At 49.9% G+C, this 17,684-nt stretch overlaps 7 protein-coding genes across 7 annotated transcripts; 4 read left to right on the top strand and 3 right to left on the bottom strand.

Moving 5' to 3' along the window:
• Positions 1-621: 621 nt before the first annotated feature.
• Positions 622-2,628, top strand: FSUBG_11418 (uncharacterized protein; the record flags this gene model as incomplete). Its single annotated transcript, XM_036676098.1, has 1 exon — positions 622-2,628. One exon carries the CDS (start codon positions 622-624, stop codon positions 2,626-2,628), a length of 2,007 nt encoding a protein of 668 aa, XP_036533100.1.
• A 1,698-nt stretch (positions 2,629-4,326) lies between these two features.
• Positions 4,327-6,270, top strand: FSUBG_11417 (ferric-chelate reductase; the record flags this gene model as incomplete). The annotated part of the gene is made up of 3 exons (XM_036676097.1): positions 4,327-4,815; positions 4,935-5,135; positions 5,203-6,270. 3 exons carry the CDS (start codon positions 4,327-4,329, stop codon positions 6,268-6,270), a joined length of 1,758 nt encoding a protein of 585 aa, XP_036533099.1.
• Positions 6,271-7,555: 1,285 nt separating this feature from the next.
• Positions 7,556-8,927, top strand: FSUBG_11416 (nucleotide-sugar transporter; the record flags this gene model as incomplete). The annotated part of the gene is made up of 3 exons (XM_036676096.1): positions 7,556-7,639; positions 7,713-8,602; positions 8,657-8,927. The coding sequence occupies 3 exons, from the start codon at positions 7,556-7,558 to the stop codon at positions 8,925-8,927; spliced, it is 1,245 nt and encodes a 414-aa protein (XP_036533098.1).
• A 300-nt stretch (positions 8,928-9,227) lies between these two features.
• On the bottom strand, positions 9,228-9,630 carry FSUBG_11415 (Yippee-type zinc-binding protein; the record flags this gene model as incomplete). Its single annotated transcript, XM_036676095.1, has 2 exons — positions 9,228-9,461; positions 9,532-9,630. The coding sequence occupies 2 exons, from the start codon at positions 9,628-9,630 to the stop codon at positions 9,228-9,230; spliced, it is 333 nt and encodes a 110-aa protein (XP_036533097.1).
• A 779-nt stretch (positions 9,631-10,409) lies between these two features.
• On the bottom strand, positions 10,410-11,782 carry FSUBG_11414 (uncharacterized protein; the record flags this gene model as incomplete). Its single annotated transcript, XM_036676094.1, has 2 exons — positions 10,410-11,124; positions 11,184-11,782. 2 exons carry the CDS (start codon positions 11,780-11,782, stop codon positions 10,410-10,412), a joined length of 1,314 nt encoding a protein of 437 aa, XP_036533096.1.
• An 840-nt stretch (positions 11,783-12,622) lies between these two features.
• On the top strand, positions 12,623-13,039 carry FSUBG_11413 (tRNA-splicing endonuclease subunit sen-15; the record flags this gene model as incomplete). Its single annotated transcript, XM_036676093.1, has 1 exon — positions 12,623-13,039. The coding sequence occupies one exon, from the start codon at positions 12,623-12,625 to the stop codon at positions 13,037-13,039; it is 417 nt and encodes a 138-aa protein (XP_036533095.1).
• Positions 13,040-13,048: 9 nt separating this feature from the next.
• FSUBG_11412 (formaldehyde dehydrogenase) lies at positions 13,049-14,483 on the bottom strand (the record flags this gene model as incomplete). Its single annotated transcript, XM_036676092.1, has 8 exons — positions 13,049-13,053; positions 13,105-13,169; positions 13,222-13,314; positions 13,372-13,400; positions 13,456-14,017; positions 14,068-14,214; positions 14,269-14,323; positions 14,402-14,483. The coding sequence occupies 8 exons, from the start codon at positions 14,481-14,483 to the stop codon at positions 13,049-13,051; spliced, it is 1,038 nt and encodes a 345-aa protein (XP_036533094.1).
• Between the last annotated feature and the right edge of the window lie 3,201 nt (positions 14,484-17,684).

Genomic DNA, 17,684 nt, shown 5'->3' with positions numbered 1-17,684 from the left:
AAAAGTAGATGAATGTAAATATTGGCCGATCTCCAGGTATGCTCCCTACTTTACCTAGCACAACACAACACAACATCTTCTTTGTCCTTAACTACCTATCTTCAATGCTTTCTTTTGCTTGTTGATGAAATCGCTGATACTCTCTTGGGCATCTAATATGTTTTTTGTGGCTTTGTTACTACTATAATATTAATCCAACTACTTCGATATCACCCGAATGCATCTATCATGGCTGATCGCCCATCCCCGTCAGCCCACTGTTTGATGAAGGGAGATCGCAGCAACCACCAACAAGATGTACAGCCTTGGACGGCAGCAAGATGCCAGCGCCTACTACGGCAACTCCAGTGCCGCATAGTTGCTTTAAGAAAACTAGTTAATGAGGCCCGGCTACCAACGACAACGACAACCCGCACGAAACGGACGAACACGGAGAATGAAACTACGAAATTGTCAAAGCGAGTGCGGCACACCTATGGAGGACGCCGAGTACCAAAATCTGAGTCAAAGCCAATGACTTCGCCTGTGTCGACACCGCCGCGCGCATTTCGCACTCTCGGCAGCATGAAAATTGAACGTAGTCCTCCAGGAGCTGGGCGACTCGGGTTTACAACGCCAGTCATGCGCAAGTTCAGATGCGACAATTTGACCCCCGAGGCTGCACCCACAAGCTCAAAGTCCATGGCCATAGGATCAAAATCACTGGTCGTAGAATTGCAATCACTCCGTCGGATTGTCTCGGATAGTGAATATCGCATATACGATGCCATTTTCAGCTGGCTGCATGGCTTGCTGGCCTCAACCGAACCCGTCTCCCAAACAGCACACCCGAAGTCGTTGCTAGGAATGTGTCTTCGCAGGATACCAGATGCGATAGCCGTGATAGAGGAATGGGATCGTCAGACTGCGGCAAAGGAAGGAAAAACTTCCAAGTGGCAATCATCTAAAGCATCTGCAGAACTCTACGATCAACTCGAGGGATTTGGTACTTCAAGTCTGGGTTGGAAGCCCCTCAAGATTGTTGTCCGTGCGCATGCTCTATGTCTCTTGGCAACTGCTGTGACAGAAGGTCTCCTCGAACCTCCGTTTGTACGACTGTTGGCCGATCTTTGTCTCAGTCTTGACTGCAAGGCAGAAGCCGCGAGACTTGTCTCAAGCCTGAGGCTTCCTTTGGCAGCACCTCGTGGTACGTCAAGTACCTTGATCGAGAGCAGTACGGTACAGCCTCTGGGTGTTATAGTAAGAAGCTTACAGGGTCGGGGAACAATCGGCCCATCGTGGGACTGCCTCTCGAACCTTATCAACACCAAGAAGTTATCTCTGACCTGGCTGACATCACGGGCGTTTCAGTCAGTATGGATGCGAGGAATTGAAATCCTGCTACATTCCAGAAAACCTGTCCCCTCAGTCGTCGAGTTTATGTGCAAGGCTCTAGACCAGCTTATGTTGGACAGCGGTAAAGCGAAGGAGAAAGAACAGCCTACAGAAGATCAGACACTGATCAGTGTTCTGGCCGCGATGACGGCAGCGATTTGGACAAAGAGTGTTGATATGAGTGATGAAGAGCCTTGGAAAGCTCACGCCATTCGACGACTAATCTTCACACTCGAAATGTGCGTCACACAGCAACGAACTCGTCGCGGGGCGTTTCGAAGCAGCGGATTTTTGACACTGGTTTTAGCCCGATTCTTGGCCACGAGTTTGATCGACGGGAAAGTGGGCAGTTTATCAGCGAGGAATCTGGCGATTTACGACTGTGTGAAACCGTTGACAGCAAGAAACGGTTCCCCAACTAAACCTCAGTATCGACAAACTCTCTTGCTGGCTTGCTGTGTTGCACAATACCGGGGACAAGCATGTGGCCTGGCTTGCCACGACGTCTTGTCCGAGATTCGTACACGTTTAAATGAACTGAGGCTGCCTGATTGGTTTCAAGAAGGTCTGGTGTCCGACGGGGCGTTTGTTTTGGCACAGAAAACGAAGGACCTCCGAGACGTTGCTTTTGCTGAAAGATTTCCCACCGCTGGCAAGGGAGTCGTCGAAACAAGCACCATGTTCTCGGGCTGGAAGTGGGAGGAAGGGATTGGCGAATGGGTTCTCCCCAGCCCCGGCAAGGAACGAGGAAGCGAGCTGAGACAGCAAAGCCAAAGTCGAGACAGAACGAGCTACAGAACAGGCACAGATCGTCGACCAGATAGTCGAGCGCGGACGACAGGCCTGAGTGGGAAGACGGGCCGCAATCTCAGGCGCAGAAACGACCAAGATAGCTCGGTAGGAAGTGACAAGGATGCTGGCAATCATGATGAAACGGACGACACCGACAGGGAGGATGAGAATGATACGAGCACAACCAGCATTACGGATATTGACGAAGAGCAAGACAGCGGAGATGAGCTTGGCGAGTGTGCACAGATGATGGACTGCAGCCCCAGGAAAACATTGGGACGAACACATGGTAGTAACGGCAGCGACAGAAGCAGTAGCAAGAATATCAAGAGCGTGAAGAGAGTCAGGCGCTTGGATATTGCAAGGACGTGGCAGGAAAATAGGCCTAATAGAGTCGCTGTAGGAACATCATTGGCAGAGCCTGGAGAGGACGATATGGATGACGAACTCAGCATACTTTGAGCTTAACAGACAGAGACCGTACTAAGTTAGGATGTAGGGATAATACGCAATCACTCTAATAGAGTTTCGATTTACGCCTTATCTTTTGTTTTGCTTTTTTGTTTTCTTGGTGTTGGCAGCCAGGGATCGATCATACGTACGTACGTACATATGCACACGTAATGAATTTGTCTCAGTGCTCGTCTCAGGCTTTGACTGGAGAATAATCCTCCGCCTCTCAGGAGCCGCGGAAACGGTTACGATAACATCGGTCATGGTGGGGCATGAGGCACTTGAAACCACCATTCGATGTCATTGCTGGGTCAGGCTGGGTTCGCAGGTTCGGTTGGGAACAATCTCTGGAGACTTGATCAGCAAACAGATGGTCCATAGTTTCTGTACAATACAGGCATGTATTGCATTGCCGCTGAGTCGCGTTTACTTGGAACTGGACCACGCACGTCCTTGCGAGGGCTACAAATGGAGTATCCTCCGGTATAAGAGAGATGAAAGACTTTCAAAATAAAGTATTTATCGTAAAAGTACTAAAAGAGAGTTTAAAATTAGCGGGGCGTTGAAGTTTTAGTAAGATCATAATCCCCTAACTCTAACATTCGCTTCCTTACCTAGGTACGGAGTACACAGCCAAGAAACTGATTACCCAGAAGCTGGGAAAGCCCTTGTTTCAGAATCCCAGTTGTGCCCCACGGTGCTAGGATATCAGATGTCCTTCCGCCACTCGGAGCCAGCGCCACAGTCATCTCCCCTGTTCAATACATCTCGTCCCGCGCAATTGCAACGCAGACGCTGACTGGGCCAGTTCGCTAGTAGAGCCGCCGAGGGGATTCTAGATTGTGCAGGTTCGCCCAATGGCATGGCCGGATCAAGCAATCTCGAAAGTGACGATGAGTATCTTGAAAGTTGGTGCCCCTGAGACTAGAGGCTAACAAGGTACCTTAGGTAGGTAGGCTTAGTGGTCTCGCAGCTGGCCGTTGGCCCCAGCTGTAACTCCCGTCAGTCACTGTCGTCGTGCTGCAGCTGGCTAGTCACTGGCAGACTGGCAGATGGGCCCCCTCAGTGGGATACTCAGGGATAGGAAGCGGGATAGGTACAGCCAGCTGATGGACTGGGCTGCAAATGAGAGAGCAAGGGACACTGCATGGCCACTGTTTCTACGACAAGCCCTACCTACACGCGGCCTTGAATGTGATCTGCTTGAGCCATGATTGCTGGGGAATTTCCGGATAGTATAAACCCAATTTATCTCACAAAATACCCCCTGCTCGCTCTTAATACTATCCCTCCCTTGGCCTCCGCAATCGTTTTTTCAAAACTCTTCCTTGCCTTGTCTTGTTTCGTCAACCTTGACGTCTTCAGTTCATTCCTAAAGGAGGCGTAGGAATTGTTTATTTCGGAGCTGGTTTCCATTCAGACACGCACGCTCTCTCTCGTCCCTTCGTTCATTTATTCACCGTCTGCTGTTGTTGGTGTTGTTAGTGCTGCGGCTACTACATTACAGTCCCTTGGCCCCGTCACTGTCGACAGCGCCCTCTCTCTCCTTCTCTCTTCTTTTTCTCTTCGCCGCCGCTTTCTTCGACCATTCTACTCGATTCCTCCAGGGGAGGTTTTTTTCCCTTTTACTTTTCTCAACTTTTTTCACTTCGACACCTCGATCTCATTGTTTTTGTTCTCCTTCTTTCCCTCCTTTCTTCAGTCGCAATGAGTGCCGGAAACTCACTGCTGCCGCGAGGCGGTTACGAGCTCACACCCGAGCAACAACTCGCTAAAGAAATCGCCGAAACCACCAACGGAAACCTCTCCAAGTACCTCATGATCGTCTGTGGTGCTGTCTCTGCTGCTGTTATCGTCTGGAAGGTCTGCGAGCGAATTATCCGACTTACTCGACATGTTTCTTGCTTGAACAACGACAAGCAGCGCTACTTCGCTATCCCCAACCAGAAGTTTGCGGCCCTGAAGCGCCACCTTCTTTACGCTCCCGTCTTCAGCAAGCGCCACAACCGCGAAATCCAGCTAAGCAAGGCCATCAACGTTGGAACTCTGCCCACCCGTTTCCAACTGCTTTTCCTCGTGTCCTACTTTGTCTCCAATGTCGTCTGGTGCGTTATCGACATCGATTATTCCGCTGATATGGCCACCGCCTGCGGTGTCATTCGCAACCGCACTGGTGTCCTCTCAACTGTCAATATGGTATGAATTGAATTGAATATTAAGGAAGGCCTAGCCAATGAAATGCACTTTCTATAATGCTTGGCTTGCATCGTTCCAAATCTCCCTAGTACATGCCACTAACCTTATTTCCATTTTAGGTCCCTCTCTTCCTTCTGGCTGGACGAAACAACCCTCTCATCCCCCTCTTGAACATCTCCTTTGACACCTACAACCTAATCCACCGTTGGTTTGGCCGTATTGTCATTCTTGAGGCTCTCGCTCATACCCTTGCCCACTATGGTAAGAACGGTTGGGTCTTCACCCCTCCTGCGGGCAACTTTATCCTTCCCGGCTTTGTTGTAAGTCACTTTAATGACATTTATTAACGTCCTTCACGTAAATATCTTACTTACATACGCATCCTAGGCCACATGCTCCTTTGTCTTCCTCGGCATCCAGGCCTCCAGTCCTCTTCGCCATGCCTTTTATGAGATCTTCAAGGCTCTTCACATCCTCGCTGCCACCGCCGCCGTTGTGGGATTGTACTATCACTTGTCCGCATCCCCTGGTCTGTTCAAGTGGCTCTGCTACGTTTATGCTGTGATCGCTCTCTGGAGTTTCGATCGCACCTATCGTATTTGGCGTGTCATTCGCTCCCACGTTGGAGGTTCGCGCTCCCGAACCATTGTCGAAGCCCTCCCCGGAAATGCCGTCCGATTGACCATGACTCTGGCTCGCCCATGGAACGCCGCCCCTGGACAACACGCCTATCTCTACATGCCCGCTATCAGCTACTGGCAATCTCACCCCTTCTCCGTCGCCTGGTACGACGGCGTCGAGGATGTTAAGAGCGACCGATTAGCCACGACTAACCAAGATCTTCTGGCCATGCAACAACAACGGGTTTCTTTCATCATCCGGGGCAGAACCGGCATGACTGATAGCCTCTACAAGAAGGCAATCGCTGCCCCTGGAGGTCGTTTCGAGACAAGCTGCTTCGCCGAGGGCCCTTATGGTGGACACCACTCTTTCGACTCTTACGGTACTGTGGTTCTCTTCGCTGGAGGTGTCGGCATCACTCACCCCGTCCCCTATATCAAGCATCTTGTTGAGGGCTACTCCGAGGGTACTGTCGCAACTCGAAGGATCTTGTTAGTCTGGACCATTCAGACTCCCGAGCATCTGGAGTGGATTCGCCCCTGGATGACTGAGATTTTGGGCATGGACAAGAGAAGGGATGTTCTCCGAATCATGCTCTTTGTCAGCCAGCCTCGCTCCACCAAAGAAATCCACAGTCCCTCGTCAACTGTCCAGATGTTCCCTGGGCGACCCAACATCAACACTCTCTTGGGTATGGAGCAAGAGCACCAGGTTGGTGCCATGGCTGTTACAGTATGTGGCCCTGGTGCTCTTAGTGACGAGGTTCGCCTGGCTGTTCGAAACCGCCAGGACCGATCCCACATCGATTTCATCGAGGAGGCGTTCACGTGGTGAGCTTGACAGTGGGTATGAGGTGTTTGGGAGTTTTGGCATTTCCTGGCCAGTCCGGTCCATAATTCCCAGCCATGAGCAACAGCACTGGCTCTCACTTCTGAACTCTCGGAGTTTTCAGGGATTCAGAGGGTTTCTAGTCCATCTTTGGACATCTTGCCAAGCAAGGCTCAATTTTGAGATCAATTTCATGTATTGTACTTTAGATCGAGGTGTATCTACGCTCCTTTTGTATCCTTTGGAGGACCATCACTCAATAACACTTAAACAAGTAACGGCCATAAGTGTGTCTTGGACTGAATGTGACCAGACTGATGAATCAAGGTATAAATCTTCATCAACACCAACGAACGTTATGGTAGGGTTGGCTAAGTTTGGACTAAGTTGGATGAAGACGTACTAATATGGTGTTGTTGGATGACAATAAGACAAGCCTTTGTTCTTTTTCCCCAAGTTATCAAGGGCAATAGGGTTGGCAAGTTGTTCACTTGCGGTTCATCAACAGTCAACCACCAACGCATAGTTCGAAGTGCAGTATCCACTATTTACACTAGACCGTGTTGCATGTGTGTCTGAGCATGCGTGGTATTGATCAAGTGACTTGTGTGGCATCTCAGCAGGTGACTGAAAACGCTGACTCTGATATGCCAGAGATTGCCATCATTTGACCCAGCGCTGAGACACTCAAACTTGTGTTCCCTGTCGAAATTGGATACGGATACAGAAGCTCCTAATAAAGAGTGGCTGGGAGGTTGGGGTTGATGACAATTGATCTGAGCAGGGAATGAAGAGCCGACAACAGCTTTGTGAATTGTGATACGGCCATAATTATGCACGTGTCACCCTCCAAGAAGTCTGGTGGCTGGGATCTCGTTTGTCTCGCTGTGACCCGCATAAACTAAACCCGGTTTCCCCACCAAGAAATGAAAGGTATATCAACTTGGCCTGAGCATGTACCTCGAGGTATCGAGTAACGCGTAGTACTCACAAGGAGAGACGTGAGGCGCCAGAGATGGATCTAGGGGCTAATGCAGGTAGTGCATGCATTTAGTGAGGCGACGACTCCGCATTCAGGTCAAGTGTCTGAACCCTGCATTTGCACCCCTCTGTGCTACGGCTACGTACCTCCACTCCGCCTTTTACCTTAGGTTAGAGCTTATCAGCTCTTTGTTCTTATCAGTTCTGGCTGACCTTCTCAGCCGTCTCGTCCCCATCTTCCTTACTTACTCTCTGAATAACATCAACAACCACTGAAGGCTGGCCATCGGTGATCGGCCATCTCTTCAACATGGCGTCTAGAAGCCTCATCCCATTTCTCGTAGCCATGATGCTGCTCACAGGTGTTTGCAACACCTTGTTGACCAAGTATCAGGTATGACGACATGCGCTGCGCACCCGTTGTTCCGCTATGTCAGAAGAGCTGCAACTGACTCACCTTTCCATAGGACAACCAATGTGTTCGAAACTGTGGCCCCGATGACAATCCAAGGAAGCGCGCTTTCTTTAATCAGCCGGTTCTCCAAACCGCCCAGATGTTCATCGGCGAAATGGGCTGCTGGCTAGTTGTTGGCCTAATGGCTCTCTGGCGACGGTTCAAGGGTTCTGTACCAGAAGACCGAGGCTATCAAGCTGTTGATACCGAGGAAAATGGTGATGCTGAGGCTGCGCCCCAAGCCGACGATCGCACCAAACTCCTTCACACCGGCCCATCCATCTTAAAGGGATACCGAGTTACCTTGCTTGCTCTGCCCGCTATTTGCGACATCTGCGGTACCACGCTCATGAACGCTGGACTTCTCATGGTTGCTGCATCCATCTACCAAATGACACGGGGTGCTCTCGTCTTGTTCGTCGGCCTCTTCAGCGTCGTCTTCCTCAAGCGACACCTGCACCTCTTCCAGTGGCTATCCCTCGTCGGTGTCGTCCTGGGTGTCGCAGTCGTTGGTTTGGCTGGAGCTATTTGGCCAGATGAGAAGCCCGAGAACTCCATTGGACAGCCCGAGGAGGACTCGGCTGCTGACGGAGGACTTTCAGACGCTGCCAGAGCCATTGTGGGTGTTTTGCTTATCGCTGGTGCCCAGATCTTCACAGCCACTCAGTTCGTCCTCGAGGAATATCTCCTGGAGAGATCTACGATTGACCCAATCAGAGTGGTCGGCTGGGAGGGTATCTTCGGTTTCAGTGTTACCCTCCTCGCTATGCTTGTTCTACATGCCACTATCGGCTCCACTGAAGCTGGCAAGTATGGATATTTTGACATTGTCGAGGGCTGGCGCCAGATGACGGAGAACAAGCAGGTCCTCATTTCTAGTTTTCTCATCATGATCAGCATTGGGTGAGTATCTTGTCGATTAGATTTGGAAAACCGAAACACTGACATTGCTACTAGTGGCTTCAACTTCTTTGGCTTGTCCGTTACTCGAAGCGTCAGTGCTACTTCTCGATCTACCATTGACACTTGCAGAACACTATTCATCTGGATCGTCTCTCTTGGTTTGGGCTGGGAGACTTTCAAGTGGCTCCAAATTGTCGGTTTCGCCCTGCTTGTTTACTTCACTTTCTTGTTCAATGGTATCGTTCAACCCCCTCTGGAGTTCCTCAGAGTCCCAGATGAAGAGGTCGAGGAGCTCTTGCCCGAGGAGCCCATTGAGCACCGTTGAGCAAAGCATTCTGTGCTGCCAACTACATGACATAATGTTGCGCCAGAGTTTTGTAATCATCTGCATGTTGGAACGGCGTCCAGGCTTGGAGTATAGGATTTAGTTGAATAGTTTATCATATTGAAATTCAGATCCAAATGGCTAAGTAACATAACTATCTCTGGTTTGTCCTTGTCATGATTAAAAGCAGTGTTTAGGCCACCCAAAAATACAGTCAACGCCTATGCATACAATATCCAGATAACGCCTCAGACAAAAGCAGTCAACGAGCACGCTGGGAGGTGCCTTGAAAGCAAGGTCTCAAGTAACATTACATAGCAGCTCTGCCTCAAGAATAAACTTGCCCTCCTTGTACTTCTCCGAAGATTCGTAGGCCTTATCGTACTTCCATCCAACGGTCTCCTTGCACTGACGGCATGTAATATCACGGACTACGTGTCGACCGGTCGTCATGTTACGTTCGTTCGGAGGACCCGTCTCGATATTGACGACATTGTGAAAGAGGTAGGCCTTGCCATGTTGACCGCGGAAATTCTGGTACCGGCATCAGCGGACAGGAAACTACAAGGGATTTAAGAGGTTGGGGAGTTGGAGGACAACATACGCGGCTGATGATATCCTCATGGTTAGCAAGATGGGCCTTGCATGTCTTGCAGCCGTAGATCTTGCTGCTATTCAGGTAGGTGTTGTAAGCCAGCCCCATGATGCGGGGCCCTGAGGCAGACGAAGGGTGATGCCAAGCTGAAAGGGTATCGGAGGTGCTTATATACTGATATTGCGCGAAGTTGAAGTTGTCGAGATGTACCGTGAACTTGCTGCGTGTATCTACCTAATGAGTTGACAAGGGAAAGTTGAAGGAACAGTGGAGAAGGCTCAGGATAGGTACCTGGTAGATAGGTAGGCCACGGTAGGAATGGCACGTCATGAGGCCGGAGTTAGCTAATGCGGGTACGTCCCTCTTGAATAGGTACCTAAGGTACTGAGTGAGGCGGAGGCCGGGGGTTAGGTGAATGGAAGCGGGGCCTGCATAATAAGGTAGTCAGATACGAGAGTCTCGACCTTAGTGAGATGAAAAGTTGAAGTGGCTGTATATCACAGTCTTCAGAAAGCCTCATAGAGTCTTGAATGACGATGTCTATATATCCACTGATGGTCTGGTTTTCATACATTTGGCGCAGGTGAGTATATTATGAGAAGGGGTTGACTTATTGGCTGCAGTTGTTAAATACACAAACAACCATCCATGAACGTACATATCACGAAGAGTAGCTAAGGCACACAAGTACTAAATTTGATGTTGTATCCCAAATTATTTTATATATGCACGATATGGTTACGCTATGGGCAAGCTCACCCAACGCCTGTTGCTACTATAAAGCGCACATGCATGAAATCAGTGAAACTACCACCCATTACCATCATTAGCCAACCAAGATTTGCCGTTTACGCCTGTACATGCCCAATAGATGTGCAACAGGAGCATCACTTCTTCGCCTTTTCCTTTTTCTTCTTCTTTGCTTCCTCAGCAGCCAGGTCTTTGTCCTTGATATTATTGTAATGCCACACACCACGTTCCCGATCTTGTTGTAGTAGCTTCTGGTCTTCTTCTGAAATGGGGACGCCTTCAATGCCCTTGACTTTCTTCCCCTCGAGAAACATTACAAGCCCTCCAATGGCCGCCACAATACAAGCCAGTGCTACAAAAAGACCTGTAGACCAACTGGGACGATCGTAACGGTTAAGGCCCCACATGAATCCAGACAGGACGCACTGCAGAAACGTGTTCCATACCATCAGCCAAATGACAGCGTCCATTCTCGTGATGGGTGTTGGCGGGGCTCGCACGCCAGTCAGCGGAGCGTCGGGGATCTTGTCTTCTGGAAACGGGCAGGCGAGTGATGAGGCTAGTTCGGGCGCAGACGAGATATTATGGGGCCCTATTTGAGGATCAATCTGATCGGACCCTGGGAGACGGAACCATCCTCGGTGAATGCCTGCTAATCGTCGAAGGGCAACTTCCTTCTTCTGGAATCGATACTGAAGCAGGAAATACAGATCACGGAAGCGCCATGGAGCAAGACCAAATCCTGTAACACAGAAAAGAGCATTTAAAATCTGTGAGTCCCACTCTATCCACTTGCGCCTGGGGGAGTTGATGTCGTTGCAAGTCGGAACACACATCGCGGGTGAAGCATTGCTGGTTGCTTGTCAGCATGGCTGGACCTTGAGGACAAGGGACACAAATCATTAACTTACCAAAGCAGCAAGAAAAGCATTCCGCCCCAGGCAACGACGTTCAGACCGTATATGGTAACAAGAAAGCCCGTTGGTGTTCGTACATAGTTCCAGAAAGCGATCAGTCCAAGTTTCGTCGACTGTCCAAACGAATGCTTTGGTGGGAAATGATACCCATTGTCGAAAGGAGCCGCGGCAGCAGGCTCGCCAGTCAGGTTTCGCCTGGGGGTCCCGACGCTTGCATTCGCCTTCTCTGCGGGCGGCTCTTCGTTGACAGCTGGGAATGTGCTCTGTCTGGATGTGTCCCCAAGGGGCTGGCTTGTTTGCATCGGTATCGAAGTGTCTGATGGCCTACGCGCCACAGTCTGTCGCGAGAATATGGATGCTGCGATGGTTCCTGTAGCGGCCATAAACCCTTCAGGAGGGCCGGAAACTTCGAAACTTTGGGAAACTCTGCGGAGACGTCCACTCAGAGATGAAGAGGCCGCTGGACGATTCTCGACAACAGATGAAGAGTCGGCGTTTATGTTTGTATGATCAGGGTTTGGTGACGCATTATCGAGGCTTGGAAATGGTTCGGTATCTGTGCCATTATAGGAAGGTTGCCCAGAGTTTGTCATGGTGGCTATGCGACTTGGCGACCCTAGATTGGGCGCCTGGAGAGCTGTAACTGAAGTTGTTGGTGCTTGTTTCAGTAAATCAAGATGTCTGTCTGTATAGGTACAAAGATAAAGAGAGAGGATGGAATGCGATTGTGATCCACATCAACGTGCCTAGCAACGGTGGGACTTGTCCATTTATCTAGATCCTTTCTCAGGGTCTAATGCCAACGTGGATAGTGGATGTCAATCAATCACTACCTTAGGTACCTTACCTTACTTTTACTAACCAAGCTACTCGTACCTAGGTACTAAGGGTGTCTACCTACCTAAGCACTGAAGCTTAGTACTGACGGTTCACGGCAACGCCGGGGGGGTCAGCATTGGTCAATTACAGGCAAAGCGAAGTTCCTGCTGAGACACAAAAGTCTAAACGACCCCAATTCTCATGGAACGAGCATGTGAAAATGTGAATACGCGGAGGTTCACTTCGTTCAATCATGAAGGTCCGCTGGACGTGCTTAGGTATACCCCACTCTTCGCGGGTGTTGCTATCCACCTTCACTTGATCCATAAAAAAGGTAGCATTTACCTCTTCGTACGAGGTTTTGAAATTCCATCAACCTCTCTTACAACTGGGTTTCGGCCTTTCAACGTTTCTTCGCTACTTTTGTGAAAATACCCGCCGATTTCTCAAGCTCGGGTCTTTCTTTTCCTCGTCGCAGAGCCGCGCCTCGCCCCTTTACACGCATATTTGGCTTCCGCGCACACACTCCTCTTGGTCCTGATCCGTATCAAATTTCATCATCCGCCTCCCTTGGCACTCATTACGTGGACATCACACAAAGGTCAGCAGTAGTCATGCTCAACATGGATCCCTCAAGTGACCCGGTTTCAAACGTCACTTCAATAGTTGTATACAATCTGCAATATCAGCATGATTGGGTCTCCCTCAAAATCCATGAAACAACAACTCAGCGACCTCTGATCAGAGGTTTGCCGCCGAAACGGCTTTACACCCACCCTGATGACCAGATCGCTGCCCTGGAACGTGAGAGGACCACTGGGGAACCTCTGGATCAGACACCGGAGCTCGAATGGGTGTTGGCAGTACATCCCGAAGAGAAGTGGTCTATCAAGAGATTCTCCGAGATTTTTGACTCGGTCGAGCGCAATGGCCCACGAGAGAAGAGGCTTGTTCTAGCCATCGTGCATAACGATTCCACGGTTGTCTACTATCTAATGCATGAGGGCATGGTCAAGCCTCGGCAAAACTAAACCGGCCTCTTAATCTAGGGCTTGTATTTTGCGTTACAATGTGAATACTACTTTCTGCGTCTTACACTGCTCAAAAAGAGTGTATCCTTCAGGAGCCTGTGCAAGCGGCATGATGTGGTCGAACAGGAAGCTTACGGTGATGTTAGCTGTTGAAGCATCTCCAACGGCAACTCAAAACTCACCCAATCTGGTCTTGTTTCTGCTCCAGCAACTTGAGGGCTTCGTCAAAGACGCTGCGGACTGGGCAGCGACCCATTTGCACTCGAATATTCTTTCTGCAACAAGGTCAGCCAGTCAGTTCTCTACATAAAGCATCCCAAGGCGTTACAGACGTATACGCATCGTCGCCCGTCCACGGAATCTGCATTGTGATGTTAGCTCCTGTCCCTGGCCATCGTTGCCTTCTGCTACCATACCTCTTTGTTGTGGACACCAATGCTACTAATCGCACCAAAAGGTCGCACGATATCGAATGCAGTCCTTAAAGCTGGGGACTGGCCAACAACTTCAACTACCATATCCGCGCCTCGTCCTTCTGTCACCTCCTTTATTCTAGCTTCTAGCCCTGCTCTGTCTGTCTCAAAGTTCAGTGGCTCTGCACCCAGTTTTCGAGCTTGCTCCAGACGACTGTTGACACTATCGATGGCAAAGAGGTGGCGAGGCTTGAAATGGGTGGCTGCTAGGATGGCACAAAGCCCAACCGGGCCACAACCTATGACGACTAGTGTGGCATCCTGAATGTTCTGGGAAGGGATCAATTCTGCGGCGCTCTTTACACCATAGAATCCGGTGGGAAAGATGTCTGCCATGAGAAGGAGAGCCTGGTCTGAGATAGTCCCGGGGGATTTGACGGCAGTTCCATCGGCCATGGGAATCCGAACGTACTCGGCTTGTCCTCCGTCAAGAGTTTCACAGCCAAACAACTGGCTCTCAACGCAACGGGCTGAGCAACCATTATTGCAGAAGAAACAGTTGCCACTGTAGTTTCTTATGAGCACGAGAACCGGACGGCGGAGGAGAGAGCTCACCAGGAAGCTGTAAAGGGAGCAACGACCTTGTCACCGATGTTGATTGTCTTTACAGCTGACCCAATCTGGACGACCGTTCCGGTGAACTCGTGGCCCATGATGAAGCCAGTATCTGAAGGCTGATGGCCACGGTAGATGTGAAGTTCCCTGGGGCTCTACTTAGCAAATGGGACAGCATTTGGAGGATGATGACGCCCTTACGATCCACACAGGCCAGCGGCATGAACTTTGATAATGATATCCCTCTCATCTCGAACTACATCGAGTTAGCTGTAGTCGAAATAGCTCTCGTTCAATAATGACAGGTCTGAAGCCGGGTGACTGGTCAACTTACGCTGAGGCACTGGCCTTTCCTGCACTGATATTTTATACAGACCATCAAAAACCACGGCCTTCATGGTCGATGGCAGAGACATGATGTTGGTTTACGGGTTTGTCAAGGTTATTGACGATGATGTGAGATGGGCTTAACAAGTGACTACGCTGTGTTGGCGCAAATTGGACAGCAAACTCCTCGCGAAAGGGGCCTAGCTTCTTCGAAAGAAATACCAATTAAGTTGTTGTAACTTCATTCAATGATCGAACATATTATTAGTTTTGTGAGGACCGAGGTGGGGTTACGTGTTCCGCCATCGGCGAAAGATAGCAGGATTTGTGGTGTCCGTACTGTAGTGGGGTATCATGATAAAATTGCAACTGCTGTGCATGTCATGGGCTGTAGTTTGAAGGTGGAGGGTGCTTGGACTAACGAAAGTCCTCAATCCGTGATCATGAAGGCGATGAGCATGTCATTTATGCAGTCAACAGAGTGTAGAGGACAATATGATATAGTTAGGGACCCATGGTAGGTACCTAATTACACATACCTTTAAGGCTTGGTTGGGATGAAAATGCTACTGGAGCAGTTCCCGCGGGCCAAATTCGGTATCTGGTGGTTATGAAACTGTACATGGAGGAAAGACCATGATGAACTGGGACCAGTTTGCGAATACTTTAATTATTTAGATATATACAATTAAATAGTCAGGTATTGGTGTACCCAATGTTGAATGCATTATCTGCTAGTCGGACTTATAATGATGGTCATTAATAGGTACTACTCAAATACCTACATCGTGCGGCCTTCCTCGCAACTTCTCATGTGGTCGGCCAACTAAGTACCATGGGTTAACGAGTCAGTCACAGCAAACTTCAGGCTAAGCCCCGGGGCACCCTCGACTAGGCCTAGATAGTTAATTTGAGTGTGTGTCTGATTAATGAAGAAAGCTAATCATTGGTCAGGTTAGAGGCTGGCTGACTGACACTTCTGCTTAATTTCGACAATGGAACGGGAGCGAGCTTTAGAAGCATGTACCCGTGATGTGACAGAATCACTGCGTCATTTAAGTCGCGCGTTTCTATCAGATTTCTAGAACAAAATCAAGCCCCATCAATCAATTGTCTTTGTCCTTCTTAGTTCAATTTACCTACTCCGTACATACCCTGCTACTGTACCCAGGTAAGCAAGCAAGCACACATCGACTTCTCGCTTATTTTACCTTCTTTGTTATTGCATTGAAGTAGCCCAAGGGGTGCTCGCTCGCTCGCTTGCTTGCTAACAGCTCCCGCGGCCGGCAACGCAGAATCGGTCATGGCATGGTGAGTTCAGTTTCCAGGATGAGAGAGAGCCGCTTTTTGTGGGAAAATTGCGGAGGGTCCAATGACAACAAAAACGGCCCTTTTTTCTAATCTTGCGACTCAAGAGACACGGACAGTGCGTGATATTATCCGATACACGGTAGCTGGATACCCCACAGCCTGAAGGGGCCCGGGGGCACGCACTTTGAGGTTACCCACTTTTGTTCAAGTGTCCACTTCCCCTCGTCCTGCGGCTGGGGCAGTCTCCGGGGTCAGCCAATCAGACTCCGATTCGCAAAGCGGGACAGTCCGTTAGAGGGCGTTGAGTGCGCGAGATATTTATCTGAAGACTGACGGACACTGGATGTCAGACGAGGCGGCTCTTTTTGGCTCGGCACAGATCATCACGCCTGAATACTTCCGATTGATCACGAGGTCATTTTCGAGTCTGCCAGGTGAGAAGATTTCAAAAGATGAAAAGGACAAACAAGACTAAACAACAGCGAGTCGAACACCGTTTCGAGTCTCACCATCTTACCTGACTGGCATACATACATACATACTGACCAAGTCTTCGTCCATTCGGCCTCGTGCCAATGCATCGCATCACACACATGTCGACACGGCAGTGGACGTTGAGGCTTAGACGGGTCACCCCAGTGGGGTATCAAGAGAGGGGGAGGGAGGCCTCGGCGGACGCATCCTGGATTTTGACCTCTCTTTTTGGCCACGACTTACTCAAGACTCGAGTCCGAAGCGAACACTCCTTATACCTGAGACAGATGCGACAATATAAAGACAAATATCGAGCTAGAGAGACCCTCGCTGCAGTTCAAGGTGAGGCTCATTCTGTGGTACAAGTGGCATCCAATCCATATCATCGAGACGTCCCTCGGTCACACAACCTTCACGTATGTATGTATGTATGTCGGTCAAGCGTGCATAGGCAATAATAACGGAGGACTCAATGAAAGATCTCGCTAGAGACACACTAGGTACTTTGGAAATGATCCAATTACTCACAGAATTACCCATAATGGCACTGTCGGGTGGCCTGCACTAGCACAGAGGAGCACCAAAGTCAGCCATTCAGCGGAGAGGTTGCTCAGACATTCGACGGACGTACCGCGTTCTGTTTCTGTCATCAAAATATGTGCCCGCCCCAGACCCAGCCGGCCAGGCTAGCCAGGTCCCCAAGTCCATCCATTCCAGCCAGTCCAGTCAGTCCAGCCAGCCAGTGAAGGTCCAGGTCAGGTCCCCAGGTTCAGGGCTCAAGGGCCTGCCAGGCCAGCCGCAACAGCAGAGCCCCATCTCGGACCCCCCTGTCCTCAACCAACCTACCACATGTTACAGATAACCAAGGGCCGAATATTTACCACCTTTTACCCCATCCCGCATCTTCCCCATGCTCCTGCCGGCCCTTGAGTTTGAACACTTCTAACCTTCCCGGGACCCCAGCCCCGGCGAGTCCTCTCCTCACTCCTCATCCAGGGAAAGTTCTCTTCCACTCACTTCCAGTCCTTCGTACCTAATTCAAACATCATCTCGGGGCGTAGTTGGCACTGTGCTGTACCTAACTGCCCGTGCCCATTTTCCGTGTCTTGTAGCCTCCCCCGTCTCCTCTAAAATGGACTGCTCTCAAACCCCATAACATGGTGTCAACAAGTGGAGGCATACTCCATACTCACTAGGAAGGAGCAGGAGCAGGAGCAGGACCATGAGCAGTAGTAAGGTAGCCTGGGCAGGTTAGCAATGTAAGGTACTTAATTACTGTACGTACATGGACAGGTAGGGCTCCAGCTCCCAGGAATAAGGAAAGGTGAGGTAAACTACTAAAGTAAATACATTCAATCCCCCGGATTTTTCACTTTGCTCCGCACTCTTCCTTCTGAAATAACTCGGTAAATGGAGTTTGCTCAAACGTCCCGTTACCTGCCTTACCTACCTAGTACCTAGGTATTCACGTCTCAGCTGTTACCTCGCCTCATCTGGCTGTTGTG

Source organism: Fusarium subglutinans, assembly GCF_013396075.1.
Source record: "Fusarium subglutinans strain NRRL 66333 chromosome Unknown NRRL66333_c0000216, whole genome shotgun sequence".
NCBI classification, from domain to species: domain Eukaryota; kingdom Fungi; phylum Ascomycota; class Sordariomycetes; order Hypocreales; family Nectriaceae; genus Fusarium; species Fusarium subglutinans.
This window is presented reverse-complemented; position numbering and strand designations above follow the sequence as displayed.